The sequence below is a fragment of the Daphnia pulicaria genome, chromosome 2 (assembly GCF_021234035.1).
Source record: "Daphnia pulicaria isolate SC F1-1A chromosome 2, SC_F0-13Bv2, whole genome shotgun sequence".
In the NCBI taxonomy this organism is placed as follows: domain Eukaryota; kingdom Metazoa; phylum Arthropoda; class Branchiopoda; order Diplostraca; family Daphniidae; genus Daphnia; species Daphnia pulicaria.
Window position 1 is genome coordinate 12,314,666 of NC_060914.1, and position 23,626 is coordinate 12,338,291.

Genomic DNA, 23,626 nt, shown 5'->3' on the forward strand with positions numbered 1-23,626 from the left:
AAGGTGGCGTGACTGTTGCATGCCAATTTGGCAACACAGACAACGATTTAATTCGCGGGAATCAGATTCAGACATATCGTCAATTTCGTCATGTCGATTAATCTCGCCGTCAGAGATGGTTAATGGTCATGGATTTGTTTTTTCTGGTGTTTGAAGTTTGAATATTAAATCCCATATTCAGCAGTTATAAACCAGGTAATTATGTTTATTAAACAACGATAATCAAGATAATACGAAGGTAGACAAAGAAATACGTCATTGTAAGAGCCATGGTTGTTCTATGTTGCAGTTGAGAGGAAGCAGATGTTACGACCACGTGTCGAATACTTTATCAGGCAGCTGATGGGGAACAATGGATGAAGATTTTGATCAATCCAGCCAGTCATCACTCCACAGAGGACATCTGAATTGCAGCCGTTTTACCATTTGGCTTATCTTCGCACTTGTTCTCCCTTCTCCACCAGCTCTTTGTCTTCCCACTCCAAACTTCTGGTCGATAGGATGGCAGGAAAGGCAAGTAAGCTGCCCATTCTTGTCTGTTTTCAATAATAATGACACACCAAGAGTTTTTGGTCAGCCAAGGAGAAAGTATTGCGTAGAGAATGAGGTTACCTTTTCAACCAAGGAGTGATGAGAGGGATGTCATAAGTGCACTGAGGCAACTCCCGTTCATGTGCAGATTCTTCATTGCTGCTTTTTGTATTAGGATCAGGATGGGCCAGCCACTTAGTCAGTCCTCTTTCTTCGTCAGTTCCTTTTTGGGAAATCTTTTCATTAAAAGACCTTTTTTTTTAAATTTATTTGTTGAGTTATTTTACCTGGAATGGTGTTGTCTAAAAAGAAACCCAGAACACCTGCTGTGAACATGCTGGTGCTCATCAAAACTGTAACAATCTGATCAAAGATTTGTGACCCACTGTTGATGGCACCAGGATTGGCTTTCATCCATTGAGATAGGACCTGCGAATAATAAGAAATTAGACGTTGAAAGCGAGTCAGATTTTCATTTCCTAATTGTTCACCAGAGAGAAAAAGATGGAGAAGCCGAGAACGAGCAAATTTCTTGACGAGTTGAGGTCGATAAATTGTAAATTGGCCAAACCAGTGGCTGCAATCATTCCAAACAGGACGCAGAATATGCCACCGATGATTGGCTCTGGGATGGTAATAAAAAGGGCTCCAAATTTCGACAAGACACCAAAGACCATCATCATTAATGCGGCCGCTTGAATCACTCTCCGACTTCCCACCTAACAAGCAGGAAATTTGGTTAATTTTTACTTTTTCTTTTATTCGAACTTGAAGATTATTTTACTTTGGTGACGCCGATGGCTCCAATGTTTTCCGAGTAGCTGGTCGTTCCATTTCCAGATCCCCACAGGCCGGCCAAAATGCAGCCGAGTCCTTCGATGGCGATGCCTCGGTTCATTGCGTGAACCGGTGGTGGTCGTGCACCTGCCAATCTTGCGCAAGCGTAATAATCTCCGATGCTCTCGATGGCCGAAGCCAAAACTCCCGCCAACATCCCGAACACGGCCGCTACGCTCACTGTCGGCAGACCCCATTGGCCTGTCAATTAATGAAATGTTGTCAATTTTATGGGCAATTATTCAAGCATTCTTTTGTCATTACATGGATAGGGAAACCGGAACCAGGGGGCCTCGTAGAGAATGTTGATTTTATTGTCGGTTCTGGCTGGCGATCCTGTCTGAAAAGCATCGCTTACGGTCAGGATAGCGCACAATGTCCAAACTAGAACGATGCTCAGTAGAACCTATTGAAGCAATTTTGAATTTTTTGAATTTATTTTGTTTTGTTACAATTGCTGCCATCTACCGGTAGTAAAGTGAAGATGTCGAGTTTTTTCACGCCCCATCCTTGCCCCTTGCGGAATGTTGGCAAAGGACATTTGACGTTTTTAAGGTATTGAGAGAAGACGATGACCAAAAAGATTGTCCTGTAAAAGAGATAGCTATTAGGATGTACAAGGAATTTTAAAATAATTAAAATAATTACAGTCCAGAAATGCCCCAGTGTTTGCCGGCCATGTTTCCCGCCGCTCCGAATAGAGACAGCCCGACCATAACAATAGCAGGAGCGATAGTTAATGGAGTAATGAATCGCAGGATCAATCCAACAATCCCTTTTTAATGAATTAATGATTATTTCCTTGTATACGAGTCTTAGGTTAGGAAACAAAACCAAATTCAATTTCATACCGAAGACTCCTATGGCGAATTGAAAGACTGAAGCGACAACAATTGCGCCTTGAACTTCCCTCATTCTCAATTGCCACAATTCGGTTTTATCCTCGTACGTCATGTTGGCCATGACTCCCGGCGCCGGGCACTTCCATTCCGGCAGATTGAGGATGGCGAATGTGGGCACCAAGAAAGCGAACGTCCCCCCTTGAACTATCGGCAACCTGTCGCCCGGATTGTAATTGATTTCACCAATCGAAGGTTAACATTCAGCCTTGGATGGACAAACAAAATAAAGGGGGAAAAGAAAAGCCACCTGACTCCCAGAGTGCATTGCAGCAGGGTGATAATTCCCGAGACGAAAATGATGGTGGAGACGATGGCACTGCGAACGGGGTCGTTCTCTTCGATGCACAAGGCTGGAGTCAAGATGAAGGGCACAGATATTGTCCCCCCAAACATCATCAAGTAGTGCTGGGGTAATAGGAGGGATAAACAAAAGTTTAAGGAATGCGCCGGAAAACATTGTTTTGAAAAACTGTCGCTGGAGGCGCCAACCATTTGAAAACAAAAACAAAAATGTAGGACATCTAGCGACCTAGATTCAAACATGCTTACGAAATTCTTTGTATAGACAGACACAAAAGCGCGCTGCCGAGTGACGTCGACGTCATCATTTTGAATTGCGTCAAATCAAAATTTAAAATAATACCTGAAATCCTAAAAGACAACTAAGATGCCAGGGTGGAACGTCGTCGACCGAGTAGAGTAACGCGTGTCGACTAGCAACAACTCGAGTGATTAAATCGGTTTTCTTGGCCGGTAGAGTCTCTGCTAGTTGCTGGTCCATTTCGACCTCCTAATTTGAGTCGAATGAATTTAACAGGTGAAATAGGAAAACGTTTTTTAAAATTGTCATTTACCTCGTCGATATCGAGAGCCGCGTTGGTTTGACCAGCCATGTCCATTTTCCCAGTTGCTACTGATTCACTTGCCACTGCGAAAAGTGGGACGCTCTTACCTGTGAGCATCTTCTTTCCTCTTCTCCCCTTCGGGAATTCTTGGGCTACTTTGCAAGTCGACTTGGCTCTCCAACTATCGATACCTAAACCCGTTCCAATAACAACAGGAGATTCCGTTACGTTTCCTCCTTTTTCATCGTTTCATTCCGTCCCACGTTTGTTTGTTTGTTTCAATTATGGATATTAGTCGATGGACAACAATGGGCGATGTTCTCTTTGCCCTTGAATAAGGCGAGAGAACTTAATCCAGTCCGTCCCTGTTGCCGAATCATAAATCGAAAGGTCTGTGTTCTTTAAGAACAAACGCGCATTCCAAATATTTCAATTGTTTCGAGTGACTTTGGTCTGGACTATTGATATGGTCGGCCAATTAATTTCAAACGTGGTCTTATTATCGTATTGATTTGTTTGTCGAGATCTTTCTGTTTTTGTTTCATAATTTTGATTTTCCTGTGAAATTGTACTATTTTTGTGATGGCATTTTAATTGTTTATTTGATTTTACAGGTTGTTCGTTTCCGTGTTGGAGGATCTGGCCATCACCCCTTCCTGGTTTTCCGCCTTTTATCCTCGAGTCCTCGTGTACGTTCATGTGAATGTGAACGTATTCACGGGGACGTCCTCTTTTTATTATTCCTCATTCTCTTACGATCGGAATTTCATTCATCGAGTCTTCCAACCAAGGTAGGAAAACTTTATTACTTAAAGTTTATACGGGGGATGAGAAAGCCATTTTTGAGGCCACTTTTCTTTTAAACGTTACTCACCCAAATTGCGTAATAGCGTTACGTAATCATTTTCTCTGTGCAGTGGAACGCTAAGCGAATTTGAATGCCCTTAGTTATTCAATTGCGCTTCATGCCCTTGCTCATTCTTAGCGTTTAAAGTGAGGAATGAGAAATTGAATTTGACTCTTCCAGTTATTTGATTTGATGGAATTTTGAAAACCAATGCCATTAGAATACCCCAAAACATTTGCAAGGTATTGATATTTATCAACTCAAACGTTGACGTTAAGACGCAATCGTAGACGTCAGCTTATACCGGAGTTGTCCGGTCCCGCTTTTGTTAGCGCTCGTGTCGTATTATCCATTTTGATGGCACACCCCATCACACCGATTTGCAGCCTGCTGCACTACTTGGTCTTGTTTCATTCAGATTATCCTTTGACGTTTTTGTTTCTGTCTTTTGTTGTTTGAGGCATTTCTCTGGGAAATTCATTTCTCGTCTAATTGCGACAGACGTTAGCAATGAAATGTCGTCAAATCGATTGATGGCTGCGGCTTTTTTCTTTCTATAGTGTCGGGCCAGCGTGTTGACATTCGTTTCCATCATTATTCTTTAATTTTTTATTTTGCGTCATTTGTTGTTTTAAATTTCAAATTAGTTATTCCAATGAATTGTGTTCTCGTCAAATTGCCGTAACTGGTCCAAGTAAATCATTTTTTTTTTTTAAAGACTAGCAAATTAAAAAAATTAGTTACGGTTGCGGAGGTGAGAGAACTCGATAGCTTTAGTTATTTCTTTGTCTCCCTAACTTGAAATGCCAGACTAAATTTTTATCCTGTTTTCCCTGCCTTCCAATCAAATGGCGACCGGAAATGTTGTTGTCTGCATTTTATGCAACACTTACGATGTTACCAAAATTGCATCTTGTGTGTGTCGTCTTTTTGATCGATTCATCTTTTTATTTTAATTGATAACACTTTTAGCAAAACTAAATTGTTATCTGCCTCAATTGGAAAAAGTTAAATCAGATCAAAATTGAGTTTTTTTTTAACTTTGCCTGCGAATAAATTCTTCGGGATTCATTCAAAAGGTTACCCTGAAATAGATTCTCCTCCTTGACATCCCTTCTTTTTATTTTCTACCCGTATTCCTACTTTATGGGGCATCAATTTTTCCGAATTTATTTTTGTTGTTACAATCGACAGCTGCCATTGAAATGCATTGAAAGTAAAAGGATAAAAGAATAATGACGCTATTCCTTAGGTCATGAACGATTTTGACTCTTTTAGTCTATTCAAATCGGGTAGTGGGGTTTCAGCCGGGCATTTGATTACCTTAACGTGGCGATGTTGGGCCGGCCGGCTGCCGTCGTCGTCCCCGCGATCAGAGACGGTTTTTGTTCATTCGGGCACTGCGTCCGGTTGTTCGATGGGCTTATGAAACTTAATACCTCGAAAAATTGAATTGAAGTCGAGCTGTAAAGAATCGAACCAGTTCGTACCCAAAATTGCCGGGATTTCGTCGTTATCGGCTATCAGGAGTGGCAGCTGAGCTTCGATTCCGTTGTACTTGATGTTGAGGGAGCACTCGCCCAGAATTGGGATGAATTGGTTGCTGGTGCTCTCAACTGATCGATTGACCGGCTTGATGTGAGGTTCACCCAATTCTTTCCATTTCGCTAGGCCGGCGATCGAGCAAGTGGCGCCCGTATCCAGGATCATTCCAAAATGTTTGTGGTCTACCGAGACCTTGACATGGAATCGCTTCGATATCAACTTGAGCGCGTCATCCATCAGTTGTTGCTTTTTGATTTCATCAGTCAAAGTTAAATCGGGTATCATCGCGTGTGTTCCTTCGCTGATGAACTTGTTCCAATCGAAATCGACGAGAAATGGTAACGCTCGGCGGCCAATCAGGTTTCGGGTGTTGTCATCGTCTGCCACTTGGACGGGACATTCAAAATCAATTCCGGCAAAGTTCATTTTGGCTAAGAATCCGCCCTTTAGCGGAATCACTCCGGTTGCCGAACTCCTGGTGTCGCCATTATTCACCAGGTCCGGCTCTCCTATCTGGGACTACAGGGTTTTATTGATCAGTGGCTTATCACACCCCGAGTCGAGTTTTAAACTTACATTGTGATCGTTTAATTTCATATCCAGGAAATATTTTTTAAATTCAGTCATTTTGAAACTGATGCAATTTAGTGTCTTATTTGGAAGACTTTGGATACAACGTTAAGCACGATCTGTTTAGCTCTTTTTCGTCGCCTTTGCGCTGCCTTATGTAACCTCCCGTTCGTGATAATCGACTCGCAAAGACTCGAATTCCCATTCCCGCTCATTATCTCTAATTTGTTTTTTGTGGAATTTCATCAAAATGGAGATTTTAGATAATTAGAGAATAAAACGAATATTGTTCAATCATTTAAATGTAATATTGATTCAAATTGAGGGAGATGTTAACTATTAATTGTCCTCGCTGGACCCACTCATGACTCAATGACGCAATCGTTGACGTAATCTTATACCCGAGTTGTCCAGTCCCGCTGTTGGTGGCGCTCGAGTCGTGCCCATTTGATGGTACACCCCACACCGATTTGCAGCCTGTTGCATAACTTGGTCCGGTTTAATCCAGATTATTCCTATCGATATTTTAGTTTCTGACTTTTGTTGTTTGAGGCATTTCTCTGGGAAATTCATTTCTCGTCTAATTGCGTCAGACGTCAGCACTGAAATGTCCTCAAATCGATTGATGGCTGCGGCTTTTTCTTTTTATAGTGTCGGGCCAGTGTCTTGAAATTCGTTACTCGAGTTACTCGTATTATCTATAATGCCTGTTTGATTATTTGACGAAAATGAGCTTGAGCCTACTACGAGATAACTTTTGTTTTCTGACATTATAGGTTACTCCCTCACCCTCAGTTTGAACATTCAACGATCGATATTCGCTGTGCGATGTCATTTATGTTTATTTAATCCTGACTCTGAAATCTCCACTTATCCAGTTATTATTTATTCAGCCATCAACTCAAGGTAAAAGTCAATTCATCTTTAAATTTTAAAAATATTTCCGGTACTGATTTCTCTTTTGTGAATCTTGGGTGGTAGATGTCTCGTTGGGCGGCTGCATTTGGAACACGAAAGGCGGATGAACGTTATTCCTTTCATTCGGGTTTGGGCGTGGCACATTGGGTCCCCAGTTATTGACGTCTGGTACATCCATTTGAGGTGACAGGTCATTTAGTGTCTTTCTACTGAACATTGCCGCATTGCTGTAATAACTCTCCTGTTTTACATACGCGAACGCGGTCGGTGGATTGCCAAAAGCGCTTCCATCTTCTTTCGGGTGGGGCGCTGTCCAACCCATTGGGGTGGGTTGGTGTAGAAATATCAGGTTTATGTTGCTACGAATCTCGTCGAGTTCCGCCTGCATTTTCACGGCGTTAATTTGTAGCTCGTAGATTTCTCTCTGGTCTATTTTTTGTTGTTCCTCCATTTGCCGGAATCGATTTTGCATTTCCACGTAGTACATGTCGGGTCTTTGTGGTGGAGCAAGTTGGTGGTTAAATCCGTTTCCGGGATACCTTTGAGGAGGAGGTGGTGGTTGGGTGGTTGGGACGTGCTTTGGGTAGCAATACGTGTCTACGTAATCTCCCTCAAACGATCCAGCTGCTGGTGTTACTGGAATAGGCGGAGGAGGGAGTTGTGGTTTATGTTCTGGATTTCTTGGGCCGTTTGGTTTAGCCTGTGGGTTGGGATCGACAAGTTTCTGGTAGTCTTCTCCCAAAAACCACGAAATAATCCAATTAAAAACAACAGTCAACATCTTGGTTGGTGACTTTTTTGAGAGAGCAAATTTTTTTCTGGTGGGTTAGTCAGAAATCCGAAATCTTCACGTCACGAGGCTTCCTCTTATAGACTTGGGTGACTGATTGCATCACCGGCAATCGCCACACGTTGCTTTTATTTCAGTTGTGTCAATTCAATTGAAAGTAATTAACTTACTTTTTATTATTTTCGTAAATTTCCAATTATTTCGCAGTTTGTTCAATGTAATTGAAACCAGATTTTTTTTTTATTTGTTCAAGAAAATAAAGCGAAGGAGATCTGCCTCGGATATAACGTGGAAAGCCGAATGAGCTGGAACTTTTCTCTTGCTTAATGTCCAGTAAGGAATTCGAAAAGTCAAACAAAAGTAAATCAGCTGAAATCTGCGTCATGGCATTATTTAAGTCTTTGTAGTCAGAAAAAAAAAATTATTTAAAAAATTTTATTTTTAAAATTTTTCCTGTTGTTATTCTATTTACTCAGTGCCGTCGAACTTTCTCAACGTTTTGCTGCAGCCAACTGGTGAAAAGTGAGTTTTGTTCCAAATGAAATTTTTAACCACTCATCCAGGAATCACTGCAGGAAATAAGTAGAAGAATCCAATCGTACAGCATTCAAATTCAAAGCTCAAGTTCAAGGCGTTCTTGTGGTCAATGGAGTTGGGTGCTGGTTACCGTTACTGGCCTTTTGCTTTTGCGACGTCTTGATATCAGTTTTGAATAATTGCTCTGGACTCTGGGGAATCCTCACTCATACTCGAGGTAACTTTGCAGTGTAGTTTTAGATTCATTTCATTTTTTGCATGTCTTCGTTGTGTTTTTTGCATGCAAGTGCAGACAGGTTGGCCAGTTTGTCCAGACAGGATGTCGTTCACGCTTGAAGGTCACGAGAAACATTACGTAAAACTGGCATGCAGTGGTGTAGAGGTTGGGTGAGAATGACACGTGTTGCTTCATTATCAAGCAGGTAGAATAGCCACAAGGATAAGCTATTTGGTATTCATTTTGATATTGGTTTTTGTAGACCCATCCCCAGCAACGTCTACCTAAAGAAGGAAAGGCCAGTTTGCATTTCAATCGAAGGTCATGGAGATCATTACGTTACAGGTGTCATACAGTGGAGAAGAGGTTGGGTGAGAACGGTACGTTTTTCAATGTACGTTTTTACGTTTTATCAGGATAAAAAAGGTCAAGGTAAAAAAAGCCGCAAGGCTTGAGAGGAGGGGTGAGAAAAAATTGTATAAAAGGCGAGAGAAAAGTTGATTGGGATCAGTCGAGTGAGTGTCTCCGACATGTCAACAGCTGCATTCTTCGTCGTGATATCAGTTCGCAATTATGGGTAAATATTCATTTTTAATTTCGAGTCGTAAATCTATTCTATCTTGTTTTGAGTTGTTGATACGACTAGTTATCTTCGAAAAATAATATCCAATTGTTTATTTTATTGCCTAGTTAATTATGGTGTTGTGTTGCTGTTGGGTGTTGTATCGTTGATGTCGACCTCGAGAGAAAATCTTTTAAAAGGAAAGAAAAAGGGCAACGGAAGTCAATCGAGTGAGCATCTCCGACCCGGCAGCAGCTGCATTCTTCGTCGTATTATCAGGTGACAATCGCGGGTGAATATTCTGTATTTCTACGTGGAATTTTTTATCAATTTTAATTTTTTCTGTTTGATAATCTGTCCGTTATTGTTGAATATTTAATGTAGTCTGGTTAACTATGCTGTCGTGCTGCTATTGGTTGTTGTATCGTCGATGGCTGGGTTGACCACTGGTGTACCAATGTCTCCTGGATAAGGCGGATACCAAACCGCAACACCGCCGCCTTACTACACAACAACATACGCAAAGACCAGTTACTACACCGAGGTTGCACTGTTGGGTTTACAGTTAAACCACCAAGGATCCAGATTATTACACCACAACTTGTGCTGCTTCCCAAGCTACACCACCAAAGCGCTAGAGTACTACACCGAGGCTCCTATGTACTACACCACCATGGCATCTGAGACTACACAAATACGTATGCTGCCCCAACCTACCACACCGAGGCTCCAGCTTATTACATAACCAAAGCTGTCGAATTCTACACTGGAACGCCCAAGTACGACAAAAATCAGTCAAGTTAGCTTCTCCGACACCGAACACGGCAGCCCCGAAGTTTCGAATAGACTTCGCTTCAAACAGTGGTACGGCAAAGAATGAAGGTGAGCTCTTTATTATTGGAATATTTTGGAACATGTACTAATGACTTGTTTTCCTTCCAGTTGTCTGTTTTATGAACAAGACGAATTATACTGCAATTACGTCGAGTTGAATAGCATAGATAACACGTGTACACCGCGTCGTTAAACTTGACGTTGTTGGTCGGAAAGCCGAACTTGACGAAGGCCGTACCATCACCTACGACAAGTGCGTTATTGCCACAGGTAAAAATTGTTATTCCAAACGAAATTCGTCTTTAAAAGCCTTAATGATTACACCTTAATGAATTTTTGAATAAATTTGATAGTCTTCTTGCTCGATAGTTTCTAAGAGTCTATTTAAACTGCTAGCAATTTATTTCTGTGAATTAGTTCTACGAATAGAATTAGTTCTAGGAATTCCTCTAAAAATAGCTTTATTTTCTTGTTAGGTGGTAAACAAAAATCTTTTCCAATCCCTGAGCGGTGCCCTTGATGTCCCCGAGTACGTCACGCTGTCCCGCAACATCGATGGCGCTAACACATGCCGAGTCCTCTAAATGTTTAGCCAATTGACAACCGAGAAGGTGAAAGTGGAAAGTGTTAATGTCTTGCCCAAAACTTATGTTGAGGCTGCAATTTTGGAAGACGACGAGGTTGCATTGACCTTATACGACGGTCAAAAGGTAAACAGTTATTTCAGTACATGTTTTAGCGATGTTAATTAAAATCTAGAATTCATTTCTGCAGATTTAAACTGACCATGTCGTCTCGGTTGTCGGTTGGGACGCAACAACGGATTTGGCTGTCGCTTCTGGTTTGGAAATAGATTCAAATTTTGGTGGTTATCGAGTCAATACCGATCTCGAAGCACGATCGACCGTCTGGCTGGTAAGAAACCTTGAACATTTTATTTCATATTGATTTTATTGCATAAAACTTATTGTAACTGTTAGTGCTTAAGACTTGACCAACAATGACTGCTCTGATGTTGTTGTTAGATAGTAAGTTCTTGTTAAATTAGATTTTAATTACTGGGTTTGAACTTTATTTTTTATTAGGCCGGAGATGCTGCCTTTTGTGATATCAAATTGGGTCGTCGTCGTAGGGAATATCATCATTTTGCTGTTGTATCGGGGTGATTGGCTGGAGAGAACAATACTGGCAAGGAAACATGGATGAACAACTGCAGTGTACTCTTCCCAAGTGCATTCTTCGTCGTATTATCAGTACGCAATCGGGTAAATATTCTGTTTCATGGAGTTTGTGTCAATTATTTGTTTTTTATCTGTTTATGTACCATATTGAATATTGATGTTTAAATTATTTCCCGCATAGTTGATGGTGGTGTGGTGCTGTTGCCGTTTGTCGTATCGTTGAAGGCTGGGTCGATCACTGGTGTACAATGTCTCCTGGGTATGGTGGATACCAAAGCACCACACCGCCGCCTTACTACACAACGACAACATTCGCACCAACCGGTTACTACACTGAGGCTCACAATTACCACATCACCAAGGCTCCAGAATATTACACAGCAGATAACGCTGCCCCAAGCTACATCATCAAAGATCCTGATTACTACACCGAGGCTCCCCAAGTGCTACACCACCAAGTCACCGAAGTATTAAACGTATGTTGCCCCAGCCGAGGTTTCCAAGAATTATTTAGTTCCTAGCTACTACACCGAGGTTCCAACTTATTACTCCATCAAAGCGGCTGAATACTACACCGAGTCGCCCAATTACTACACCAACAAGGCTCCAGATTATTACACCACAACTTATGCTTCCCCGAGTCACAACACAGCAGCCCCGAAGTATTACTCTGCCTCAAGCTAGACAACTATATTAAAACGCAGCCCCGACTTACTACACAGCGGCTGCTCCTTCGTACTACGTTGAACCGGAATACTACACCGAGGCTCCAGTTTACTACCCCACAACCTACGCCACACATAGCTGCTACACCGAGGGTCCCATGTTCTACACTACCAAGGCACCTGAGTATTATACCACTACCTACGCTGCTCCGACCAACTACACCGAAGCTCCGAAGTATTACTCTATCCCGAGTTACTACACCACTAAGGCACCTGAATATTTCACCACACCCTACGCTTCTCCAACTTACTACATGGACGTTTCTGAATACTAAAGTCGAATTTTCAATTTTAATAATCTTGTTCATTTTTGTCGGTCATATCTTAATAATTACCAGTAACTGGGAATTGTTGATCTTTAAAGAGCAATAGAATTTTTTTAACCTGGGTTATCATTTTGTACGACGTCTCTTGCCACCAAAAAGCCTTGACATTGCGACGTTTTCTGATTTTTATTGGACTTTTCCTATTTCGTATGTTGGAGGTGGCTATTTCTCTAGTCGCTCTGCATTCCGACATGTTCTAGTGTTTGGACGAACTTTATTTACAGGGCAAGATTCGAAAGAAATGTACTGTAGTGTTAACTAAAAATTTTCGATGTTAACAGTTCTGTTTTTAACTTAAGTTGGGGTAAAAAAAGGTGTTGTAGTTCATGTTTGGTTTGTCACAGCAATTTATTTGAAAAATCTGAAGATGATCAGGCACAAAAATATACAAGTCAAATGCTAAACATTTTTTTATTACAAGTTTTGTGACATGTCAAACAAAACTGGAATTCCTTTATTGTCCCACCTCCACCCACAATTCCACCCCATTTTACAATCACATACATAAATACATGCACTTAAATTAACCCGTTGGCTGCCACGCCATACAACCCGTAGGTTGTACTCTACTACTCTACGCGCCACGTCTGAAGGATCCGTGGCCAAGGTGGGACTTGCCATTGCTGACAAGTCCGGGCTGACACGGTGACAGGAGAATCCATCACCGTATCGACAAGGGGGAAGTCCCTATGGTGCATTGCCTAACAGGCTTGCCTTGCGGCAAATTTTGGGCTTGGCGACATTCCGACCTCGCGGCATGAAATCCACGAGGCCGACCAGCGCGGCCCGTGCAAAGGAGCTAGGGGAGAACAAAGGCGTGGCAGACAACGGGTTAACTAACACAAACACAAACTTATTACCAACAACAAATGATGATCCGCGCTGACACTTTGGACTTTGGAGATACCGGCGACGTTATGGTGTCCATCTTCTCGAAATTTCCTCTGCATTACCTGAATAAAGAGACAACAATTCTTATTTACTGACATGCCAATGAAAGTTACATAATACAGAAAGAAACAATAATCAGGTTTTTTAGCTCAAAGATTTAAATATGCAATTTTTTTAAGTTTAAATCAAGCTTGCAATGTTGAGAACTGTTAACAGAACAAAGCTCACTTGCTAGTCTTTAAAAAAAAATCCGGAAGTAAACCGGAAGTAACCACAGCGCCTCAACCATAGTGCTGTCGTCAAATTAAACCACATATTCGTGATCCCCATGAAATTTGGGGTCGATTAGGTGTGATTTAAACGAAATCCAAAATTTGGCCAAAATTGAGAAATTTCCTGAACTATAGTTCAGGAAAATTTTCGAAACCGGAAGTACGAATACGTAAAAAACAAAACATGAACTTTACCAAAAATTTGACGAGGATCACGAATTTGTGGTTTTTTCGTACGTCAGATGAATATTTACTAAACTACTGACAGAAATGAGTAAACCGGAAGTAGAAAAAAAAATCAAATATCGAAAATCTAAAAAGTGAGCTTTGTTGGGGGAATTGTTATCGTTAGTTATCACTAAATATTTCAACAAAATAACAGCCAATAAATGTTTAAAAAGATGTGCAAAGTAACTGAAACTGACTGTTTTGACAGCTACAAATTTGCAAAAAGCCATCTAGCGTTAGAAAAAAGAAACGTTCAAGTAAAACTTTGCTTACGCGCAAGAAGGGTCTGATTTTGGAATTATAACACAGACACAGACTTTAACGCAACTAGACTATTGGTAGAAAACTTAAGAATATAAGTCAATTGTTGGGTACCTAAGCATAATCCCGTGGTGGGTGACTGCAGGTGTGGAACAGCAAAGGGTAGCGAAGTGGTCCAGAAACTCGCCAAGTCGCCAGTGAAGTAAAACAAATTGTGTTTAAAAGCAGTGAAGCTAGATGAGCGTGCGTCGCGAAGATAAGGATGGAGAAGAATGTTGTTGGAAGTCTCTCTTCCATCATGGACAAAGGTCAGCATAGGCAGAAGAATCTCCGTGTCAGGACCACAAGATACAATTAAGAAACTGTGTGTTCTGTAAAAATAAATGTTTTACATTAATAAAAATATAACAATGAATAAAGCATATCAATCTTTACCTGATCTAATAAGCACACTGAAATGCTCATGATGAAAAAACCGTAAAAATTGAATTCACATCAATCAACAGCATTACTCCACATGTTGAGATAAATTTCCTGGTGCTAAAGAAAGTGTCATGAAGTATTGCAGTAGCGTGGTGATACATTGTACTGATGCTTACCTTATCATATGGGTGATGAATTTAGTAGGCATTTGACTTTCATCAAGCAGATCTGGTACATGTTCATACACATGGCAGGTTATTCACTTCACACACTTCATTTCTCTGAAACTGTAAGTGGGAATGGGACAAGGAAATTCTCTAAATTAGTTACAAATTTACCTAAGAGAAATATAACTGTACCTATCTCTTAGCTGGGTTGTCTTCTAAAACAGAAGTAAAAACATACATAACAACAAACATGCTGTGGCAGCCTGGCAGGGTACGCCACCAAAATTGAAAGATTCAGAAAAGATTCTATGGTTCATGAACAAGAATACCTATGTTTCATAAAAATATGAATTGTAATGGTCTGGTAGCAGTCATGGGGAAATACCTTATCTCGGCAGATTTGTATTCCACTACATGTGGTCTTCATCTTCAAACATGAGTTTTAGGCCTTTGACAGCATGACGGGCCTAATGGATGGAAATTGACTGAGCGCTAAGTCAACTTGTTGTAATCATGTAATGACTGACAGTAGGCCTATGCATCTAGAATTTGAAGAAATAAGTTGGTACAGTATAAAAATAAGGAAACTAGGTCAAGATAAACCTACATATATTACGAAATTCAATTTGGTAATTTAAATCACAGGAATATAAGTACATATTAGCTACAATTTTGTTTCGCCCTTTTCGCGTTTCACGATATAACAACAACAAAGGCGACATTGGCGACATCTGTCATCTGGTAATGAGTTTTGAATCCTAAGTTGGTTGCACAGTCGCAGCTCAAATTATCGGAGTTCTATTGTCGCCTGTGGAGTTCTAGTGTTCTACTGTCGAGCACTGGAGTTCAATTGTCAGGTATTTTAAATAAAATATTGGGTTTCTATTGTCGGTGGGGTCCTATTGTCGGTCGAATATTTTTAAATTTTAATAATATTAACCAAGTTAGGATTCAAATTTCAAAACTTATTACCAGATGTCGCCAGTGTCGCCTTGTTGTTTTTACATCGCGAAACGAGGGGAAAATGGCGAAACAACTTATAGCTGATGAATACTTCCTGTGATTATATTTCTGTGATTTCATATACTAAAGTGAGCTTTGTATCATATGTAGGTTTATCTTGACCTAATTTCCTTATTTTTTGTTCTGTACCAACTTTTTTCTTCAAATTTTAGATGCATAATTGCATACTGTCAGTCATTCCAAAAAGTTGACTTAGCGCTCAGTAACTTTCCCTCCAATAGACCCATCATGTTGACAAAAGCCTAAAACTCATGTGTGAAGCTCACATATCGTGGAATACAAAAGTGTGGAGACAAGGTATTTCCCCATTACTGCTACCACACCAACCACACGATGTCAAATGCCTTACTAAATTCAGCACCATTCACCCGTATGATAAAGGTAAGCATCAATATAACCTATCACCACGCTACTGCAATACTTCATGACACTTTCTTTAGCATCAGGAAATTTACCTCAACCTAAGGAGTAAGGCTGTTGGTTGCTGTGATTTCCATTTTTGCGGTTTTATATGATGAAAACTTCAGTGTGCTTGTTAGTATAGGTAAAGATTGAAATGCTTTATTAACTGTTATATTTTCAATTCATTAATGCAATACATTTTTTTTACAGAGCACGTAATAGATCCTTAAGCCAATGCTGACCTTTGTCCATGAAGGAAGACGACCATCCAGCAACCTACTGCTCCATCCTTATCTTCCCGACGTACGCTCATCTAGCTTCAGTCACTGCTTTTGCTGCTACAACTTATCTTACTTCACCGACGAGTTGGAACACTTCAGTGGTCGCTACCCTTTGCTGTTCCACACCTGCAGTCACTCACCACGGGATTATGCCTAGGTACCCAACAATTGACTTATATTCTTAGGTTTTCTACCAATAGTCTAGTTGCGTTAAAGTCTGTGTCTGTGTTATAATTCCAAAATCAGGCCCTTCTTGCGCGTAAGCAAAGTTTTACTTGGACGTTTCTTTTTTCTAACGCTAGATGGCTTTTTGCAAATTTGTAGCTGTCAAAACAGTCAGTTTCAGTTACTTTGCACATCTTTTTAAACATTTATTGGCAGTTATTTTGTTGAAATATTTAGTGATAACTAGCGATAACTATTCCCCCAACAAAGCTCAATTGTTAGATTTTCGATATTTGATTTTTTATTTCTACTTCCGGTTTACTCATTTCAGTCTGTAGTTTAGTAAATATTCATCTGACGTACGAAAGAACCACATATTCGTGATCCTCGTAAAATTTGTGGTAAAGTTCATGTTTTGTTTTTTACGTATTCGTACTTCCGGTTTCGAAAATTTTCCTGACTATAGTTCAGGAAAATTCTCGATTTTAGCCAAATTTTGGATTTCGTTTAAATCACACCTAATCGACCCCAAATTTCATGGGGATCACGAATATGTGGTTTAATTTGACGACAGCTCAATGGTTGAGGCGCTGTGGTTACTTCCGGTTTACTTCCGGATTTTTTTTAAAGACTAGCAAGTGAGCTTTGTTCTGTTAACAGTTCTCAACATTGCAAGCTTGATTTAAACTTTAAAAAATTGCATATTTAAATCTTTGAGCTAAAAAACCTGATTATTGTTTCTTTCTGTATTATGTAACTTTCATTGGCATGTCAGTAAATAAGAATTGTTGTCTCTCTATTCAGGTAATGCAGAGGAAATTTCGAGAAGATGGACATCATAACGTCGCCGGTATCTCCAAAGTGTCAGCGCGGATCATCATTTGTTGTTGGTAATATGTTTGTGTTTGTGTTAGTTAACCCGTTGTCTGCCACGCCTTTGTTCTCCCCTAGCTCCTTTGCACGGGCCGCGCTGGTCGGCCTCGTGGTTTTCATGCCGCGAGGTCGGAATGTCGCCAAGGCCAAAATTTGCCGCAAGGCAAGCCTGTTAGGCAATGCCCCATAGGGACTTCCCCCTTGTCGATGCGGTGATGGATTCTCCTGTCACCGTGTCAGCCCGGACTTGTCAGCAATGGCAAGTCCCACCTTGGCCACGGATCCTTCAGACGTGGCGCGTAGAGTAGTAGAGTACAACCTACGGGTTGTATGGCGTGGCAGCCAACGGGTTAACTTAAGTGCATGTATTTATGTATGTAATTGTAAAATGTGGTGGAATTGTGGGTGGAGGTGGGACAATAAAGCAATTCCTTTTAAAGTTTTTTGTTTGACATATCTCGTAACTTGTAATAAAAAAATATTTAGCATTTGACTTGTATATTTTTGTGACTGATCATTTCCAGATTTTTCAAATAAATTGCTGTGACAAACCAAACATTATCTACAACACCTTCTTTGCCCCAACTTAAGTTAAAAACAGAACTATTAACATCGAAAATTTTTAGTTAACACCACAGTACATTTCTTTCGAATCTTGCCCTGTAAATAAAGTTGATTACTATAGTTCAGTGGCTCGGTGAAGCATAAGTTGTGGTGTAATAATCTGGAGTCTTGTTGGTGTAGTAATTGGGCGACTCGGTGTAGTATTCAGCCGCTTTGATGGAGTAATAAGTTGGAGCCTCGGTGTAGTAGCTAGGAACTATATAATTCTTGGGAATCTCGGTGTACATAGTAAGCTGGGGCAACATACGTGTAGTACTCCGGTGACTTGGTGGTGTAGTACTTGGGAGCCTGAGTGTAGTACTCAGGATCTTTGATGATGTAGCTTGGGGCAGTGTTAGCTGCGGTGTAATATTCTGGAACCTTGGTGATGTAGTAATTGTGGGCCTCAGTGTAGTAACCGGTTGGTGCGAATGTTGTCGTTGTGTAGTAAGGCGGCGGTGTGGTGCTTTGGTATCCACCATACCCAGGAGACATTGTACACCAGTGATCGACCCAGCCTTCAACGATACGACAAACGGCAACAGCACCACACCATCATCAACTATGCGGTAAATAATTTAAACATCAATATTCAATATGGTACATAAACAGATAAAAAACAAATAATTGACACAAACTCCATGAAACAGAATATTTACCCGATTGCGTACTGATAATACGACGAAGAATGCAGTTGGGAAGAGTACACTGCAGTTGTTCATCCATGTTTCCTTGCCAGTATTGTTCTCTCCAGCCAATCACCCTAATACAACAGCAAAATGATGATGTTCCATACGACGACGACCCAATTTGCTATTACAAAAGAAGGCAGCATCTCCAGCCTAATAAAAAATAAAGTCCAAACCCAATAAATAAAATCTAATTTAACAAGAACTTCATGTACCATCTAACAACAATATCAGAGCAGTCATTGTTGGTCAAGTTTTAAGCACTAACAGTTACAATAAGTTTTATGCAATAAAATCATTATGAAATAAAATGTTCAAGGATTCTTACCAGCCAGACGGTCGATCGTGCTTCGAGATCGGTATTGACTCGATAACCACCAAAATTTGAATCTATTTCCAAACCAGAAGCGACAGCCAAATCCGTTGTTGCGTCCCAACCGACAACCGAGACGACATGGTCAGTTTAAATCTGCAGAAATGAATTCTAGATTTTAATTAACATCGCTAAAACATGTACTGAAATAACTGTTTACCTTTTGACCATCGTATAAGGTCAATGCAACCTCGTCGTCTTCCATAATTGCAGCCTCAACATAAGTTTTGGGCAACACATTAACACTTTCCGCTTTCACCTTCTCGGTTGTCCATTGGTTAAACATTTAGAGGACTCGGCATGTGTTAGCGCCATCGATGTTGCGGGACAGCGTGACGTGCTCGTGGACATCTTTAAGGGCACCGCTCAGGGATTGGAAAAGATTTTTGTTTACCACCTAGCAAGAAAATGAAGGCTATTTTTAGAGGAATTCCTAGGACTAATTCTATTCGTAGAACTAATTCACAGAAATAAATTGCTAGCAGTTTAAATAGACTCTTAGATACTATCGAGCAGGAAGATTATCAAAGTTATTCAACATTTCATTAAGGTGTAATCATTAAGGCTTTTAAAGACGAATTTCGTTTGGAATAAAAATGTTTACCTGTGGCAATAACGCACTTGTCGTAGGTGATGGTACGGCCACCGCCAAGTTCGGCTCAATCGACTGACTTCTATCGTACTTGGGCGCTCCAGTGTAGTATTCAACAGCTTTGGTGGTGTAATAAGCTGGAGCCTCGGTGTCGTAGGTTGGGGCAGCATACGTATTTGTGTAGTCTCAGATGCCATGGTGGTGTAGTACTTGGGAGCCTCGGTGTAGTACTCTAGCGCTTTGGTGGTGTAGCTTGGGGAGCAGCACAAGTTATGGTGTAATAATCTGGATCCTTGGTGGTTTAACTGTAGGCTAAACCCAACAGTGCAACCTCGGTGTAGTAACTGGTCTTTGAGTATGTTGTTGTGTAGTAAGGCGGCGGTGTTGCGGTTTGGTATCCACCTTATCCAGGAGACATCGGTACACCAGTGGTCGACCCAGCCATCGACGATACAACAACCAATAGCAGCACGACAGCATAATTAACCAGACTACATTAAATATTCAACAATAACGGACAGATTATCAAACAGAAAAAATTAAAATTGATAAAAAATTCCACGTAGAAATACAGAATATTCACCCGTGATTGTCACCTGATAATACGACGAAGAATGCAGCTGCTGCCGGGTCGGAGATGCTCACTCGATTGACTTCCGTTGCCCTTTTTCTTTCCTTTTAAAAGATTTTCTCTCGAGGTCGACATCAACGATACAACACCCAACAGCAACACAACACCATAATTAACTAGGCAATAAAATAAACAATTGGATATTATTTTTCGAAGATAACTAGTCGTATCAACAACTCAAAACAAGATAGAATAGATTTACGACTCGAAATTAAAAATGAATATTTACCCATAATTGCGAACTGATATCACGACGAAGAATGCAGCTGTTGACATGTCGGAGACACTCACTCGACTGATCCCAATCAACTTTTCTCTCGCCTTTTATACAATTTTTTCTCACCCCTCCTCTCAAGCCTTGCGGCTTTTTTTACCTTGACCTTTTTTATCCTGATAAAACGTAAAAACGTACATTGAAAAACGTCCCGTTCTCACCCAACCTCTTCTCCACTGTATGACACCTTTTCGTAATGATCTCCATGACCTTCGATTGAAATGCAAACTGGCCTTTCCTTCTTTAGGTAGACGTTGCTGGGGATGGGTCTACAAAAACCAATATCAAAATGAATACCAAATAACTTATCCTTGTGGCTTTTCTACCTGCTTGATAATGTTGAAAAACGTGTCATTCTCACCCAACCTCTTCACCACCGCATGCCAGTTTTACGTAATGTTTCGACATGGAAATAGGCCTTTTTCTTTCTTCAGGTTGACGTTGTTGGGGTTGGGTCTACAAAAACCAATATCAAAATAAATATCAAATCATAAATGGTAATGGCTTAAACTTTAGTCACTTCAAAAAATATAGCAATTGACATTTGAGTCATTTGACTCATTTCTTCGGTGAATGAATAAATCTTCCATTTCGAACTGTTTGAAGGACAATCGGCTTTTTTGAAAATATTCTACTGCAAACTTATCTAAGTTTCAAACACATGATCCTTGCACCTGCGGCCGGAGCAGAAAATCTCAAAATAGAGATAAAAATAGGTAAATTATTAATTTAAAAAAATTCAAATCAAAGCTTCTCATAAAACGGTTAAATAAAATTAATAAAATAAGAAATTTGACGAAATTGCTAAAGCTCGATAGAATGTCAGAGTTCGTCCGCTACGTTCACAACGCTTAACTCAAAAATGAACTTGAATGATCCTAAGTAACCATCCAGGAGAAGCGGGGGGGAAAAAATCGTATATCCACAACTGATTTAGGAGCATGTAAAACGCAAATCGAATGATTGATTGACAATACCTAAACTCTAGGCCTATGGATTTTGTAACCGCAAATCAACAATGAAATCCTGCTGGCAGCTATTTAACATAAATGAATGACATTTACAGGAGCTAGTACCTTTAGCCTGTCTTTTACATTGACAGGTCTACCATCTTGAATAGTTGATGACCGCCGGAACCTATCGCGTGTCGTTTGATGCTGCATGAACAAAAGGGGAAAAATAGATCCTGTTACATGACCAACGCGTTTCTGCTACAATTAAGTATGCGCAAGTAAACGATGTTTTGACACTCGCTTTGTTTACGTTGCTAAGGAGTCAAATGTGTTGAAATTCGGGTTTTGCTCTTCACACCGAATGTAGACGGAAAGAACTCTGCCTGGTTGTGGCTCGGATATATAAAGGATCGTTGGCTGCAAACAAATACACATTATTCTCTGCCAAAGCAAAAGCTTCATGTCGTATCTAGCATTACCTTTTTTAATATTTTTTTTCATTTGGTTTAGCGTTTCGTTCAGCGACTCCTTGTCACCAACACCCCTCAATGGGCAACACCTCCGCGTCATCTGGGTAATTAAAAAAATTGAATTTGTATCTTTAGCAATTTGACTAACGGGTTATTTCTTACCCTCGTTTAAGCCTCGATGGAGTGGCAACCCTAAAGGATTGTCCGGACCGCTCAAAGGAGGCGTAGTTCTAGATTATCTGTCAGCCCGCTTCAACTTTACGTAAGTAAAATAAAATAACTTAAAAAAAAAACGAACTGCAATTTCTCAAATTTACATTTAACAAAATTACCTTATGATTTTGTATCTTCAAGGTACGAGATGGTCCGAGTGACGGAAAATTGGTTGGAGCCAAGGGCAAATGGTCGAGGACTTTTCAGCTACCTATGGGATCGAGTTGAGATTTTTTTTTAAACACATAAATAATTCAAATCGAAAACATTTTCTTGGAAGAAAGAATCGCCAAACAGTTTCTTGTATAATAAAAAAAAAACACACCACAAATACTATTTAAAAAAAGTGGGGACTTGGGCTGTTCACTTAAGACAATTGTGGATATCAAAAATAATTAATTCGTCTTCCAGGGTGAAGGCACTTAATTTTAACATGATTTTGTATCGTCCTTTTCATAACAGCAATGCGATTTGTTGCTCCAAGATGTTCTCCCGACATTTCGGCGCCATGAGATTGTGGACATGACATTACCTTGGGCGTACGATTATTTCGCTTTCCTCATTCCCGCCCCAGATGAAACGGTCAACATCGATTCCGTCATCAAACCTTTCCAATGGCCGGTAACGTTAAAACAAGACGGGAGAAGGCAGCAGAATTCCAGTTGTTACAGACCTTACAATAATCAAATTTCAGGTCTGGTTGGGAATAATCATTTCGATGGTTTGCGTCATCGCCGTTATGAATCTAACGCAGCGCTACTTGGAATTTCGATCCCAATTTAAAAGGGGATCACAAGAAAATTCAAAGCAGCGGCTAGGCAGTCAATACCTCTATGTGTTTGGCAACTTGATGTCGCAGGGTAAAATCTCTGATAAAAAAATACAAGTATATCAAAAAGGAAAAGTTAATTCTTATAACAGGGGGCCCTTGCACATCGAAACGGTTACCATATCTTCTAATTGCGACTTCGTGGACTCTAGCGGCTTTCATCTTTGTCCAGGCGTACAATTCGCTTCTCTTCTCCTACGTTATCGCGCCAGTTCATCAGCCATTAATCAATTCCGTCTACGACATAGCGGAAAGTAGCGACATCAATCTACTCGCTAAGAAATCGGGGACCATAGACACTTTGTTATCGGTAAGTTTTCATGATTTGAAACTCGCCAGGTTTTTTATTGGCTTAAATTTTTGGGAATCAGAACGTGAATAATACAGGCCTGTACAAGAAGCTAGGCAAACGACTCGATGCTCTTCCCAACTCCCGATGTCCTCTTGTGTCAGAGTGCATTCAACTGATTACACCGGGATCGAGGAACGTTTTCATTGATGTATGACTTAAACTTTATCTTCTAAATAGATGCTTTATGGACAGAAAATAAGATAAGCACAGAACTAATTGCAAACATTTTTTTTTTTCAAATCCTAGGCCGCTATTTATCATTTAGACTCGATAAAAGCAGATTTTGAAAAGACTAGCAAGTGCAATCTGCAGCTGGCAAAAAATTATTTCTATAGTGTTATTCCAACATTTGCCCTACGGAAAAATAGTCCCTACACACAAAGCATTAGTCAAGGGTAAGCAAATCAAAGGTAATTATTTTAAAAGACTGGTCGTATTTAAAAAAAAAACTGTTTTCAACCAAAAAGGCTATTGGAGCTCCAGGAAATAGGTCT

The 23,626-nt window shown here is 40.3% G+C and overlaps 2 protein-coding genes and 5 long non-coding RNA genes across 11 annotated transcripts; 4 read left to right on the forward strand and 3 right to left on the reverse strand.

Annotated features, from left to right (window-relative positions):
- Positions 1–376: 376 nt before the first annotated feature.
- On the reverse strand, positions 377–3,231 carry LOC124326097 (solute carrier family 23 member 1-like). The gene is made up of 12 exons (XM_046784720.1): positions 3,125–3,231; positions 2,914–3,060; positions 2,518–2,675; positions 2,220–2,425; positions 2,017–2,143; positions 1,837–1,957; positions 1,633–1,774; positions 1,316–1,569; positions 1,023–1,250; positions 819–960; positions 613–754; positions 377–536 (listed from the first exon to the last, which is right to left on the reverse strand). The coding sequence occupies exons 1-12, from the start codon at positions 3,167–3,169 to the stop codon at positions 386–388; spliced, it is 1,863 nt and encodes a 620-aa protein (XP_046640676.1). The 5' UTR covers positions 3,170–3,231; the 3' UTR covers positions 377–385.
- A 520-nt stretch (positions 3,232–3,751) lies between these two features.
- On the forward strand, positions 3,752–9,273 carry LOC124326800. The gene is made up of 6 exons (XR_006915847.1): positions 3,752–3,906; positions 6,854–6,983; positions 7,059–7,178; positions 8,262–8,539; positions 8,610–8,744; positions 8,972–9,273. It is a non-coding gene; the product is annotated as an uncharacterized LOC124326800 (long non-coding RNA).
- Positions 9,274–9,305: 32 nt separating this feature from the next.
- Positions 9,306–11,601, forward strand: LOC124326679. Of its 2 annotated transcripts, none has more exons than XR_006915611.1 (7): positions 9,306–9,393; positions 9,486–9,983; positions 10,064–10,205; positions 10,412–10,645; positions 10,710–10,850; positions 11,021–11,200; positions 11,298–11,601. It is a non-coding gene; the product is annotated as an uncharacterized LOC124326679 (long non-coding RNA). The 2 variants fall into 2 exon arrangements; XR_006915612.1 differs by having other exon boundaries at positions 9,340–9,380.
- A 1,462-nt stretch (positions 11,602–13,063) lies between these two features.
- Positions 13,064–15,129, reverse strand: LOC124326699. 2 transcript variants are annotated; one of them, XR_006915705.1, is made up of 7 exons: positions 15,017–15,129; positions 14,795–14,951; positions 14,602–14,715; positions 14,419–14,529; positions 14,255–14,359; positions 13,934–14,190; positions 13,064–13,120 (listed from the first exon to the last, which is right to left on the reverse strand). It is a non-coding gene; the product is annotated as an uncharacterized LOC124326699 (long non-coding RNA). The 2 variants fall into 2 exon arrangements; XR_006915706.1 differs by having other exon boundaries at positions 14,602–14,738.
- Positions 15,130–15,384: 255 nt separating this feature from the next.
- Positions 15,385–17,141, forward strand: LOC124326758. The gene is made up of 5 exons (XR_006915789.1): positions 15,385–15,518; positions 15,585–15,813; positions 15,873–15,976; positions 16,045–16,272; positions 17,085–17,141. It is a non-coding gene; the product is annotated as an uncharacterized LOC124326758 (long non-coding RNA).
- Positions 17,142–17,632: 491 nt separating this feature from the next.
- On the reverse strand, positions 17,633–20,424 carry LOC124326569. 3 transcript variants are annotated; one of them, XR_006915574.1, is made up of 7 exons: positions 20,271–20,424; positions 19,994–20,157; positions 19,423–19,901; positions 18,979–19,215; positions 18,774–18,914; positions 18,416–18,598; positions 17,633–18,318 (listed from the first exon to the last, which is right to left on the reverse strand). XR_006915574.1 is itself a non-coding variant. In XM_046785473.1 (3 exons), exons 2-3 carry the CDS (start codon positions 18,480–18,482, stop codon positions 17,840–17,842), a joined length of 546 nt encoding a protein of 181 aa, XP_046641429.1. In that variant the 5' UTR covers positions 18,483–18,598; positions 18,774–18,929; the 3' UTR covers positions 17,633–17,839. The 3 variants fall into 3 exon arrangements, 1 of the variants encoding a protein (XP_046641429.1); XR_006915573.1 differs by having other exon boundaries at positions 19,423–20,157; XM_046785473.1 differs by lacking the exons at positions 18,979–19,215; positions 19,423–19,901; positions 19,994–20,157; positions 20,271–20,424 and having other exon boundaries at positions 18,774–18,929.
- Positions 20,425–22,250: 1,826 nt separating this feature from the next.
- Positions 22,251–23,275, forward strand: LOC124326869. Its single transcript, XR_006915917.1, has 3 exons — positions 22,251–22,572; positions 22,646–23,090; positions 23,152–23,275. It is a non-coding gene; the product is annotated as an uncharacterized LOC124326869 (long non-coding RNA).
- Positions 23,276–23,626: the final 351 nt, after the last annotated feature.

Excerpts from the sequence above, each read along its gene's own strand:
- LOC124326097 (XM_046784720.1), bottom strand. The coding sequence starts at position 3,169 with ATGGACATGGCTGGTCAAACCAACGCGGCTCTCGATATCGACGAG. Across the intron at positions 1,251-1,315 it reads GAGCCATCGGCGTCACCAAA|GTGGGAAGTCGGAGAGTGAT; the intron begins GTAAAATAATCT and ends CCTGCTTGTTAG. Across the intron at positions 961-1,022 it reads TCTCCATCTTTTTCTCTCTG|GTCCTATCTCAATGGATGAA; the intron begins GTGAACAATTAG and ends TATTATTCGCAG.
- LOC124326569 (XM_046785473.1), bottom strand. The coding sequence starts at position 18,482 with ATGGATGAACAACTGCAGTGTACTCTTCCCAACTGCATTCTTCGTCGT. Across the intron at positions 18,319-18,415 it reads TATTATCAGTACGCAATCGG|TTGATGATGGTGTGGTGCTG; the intron begins GTAAATATTCTG and ends TTTACCGCATAG.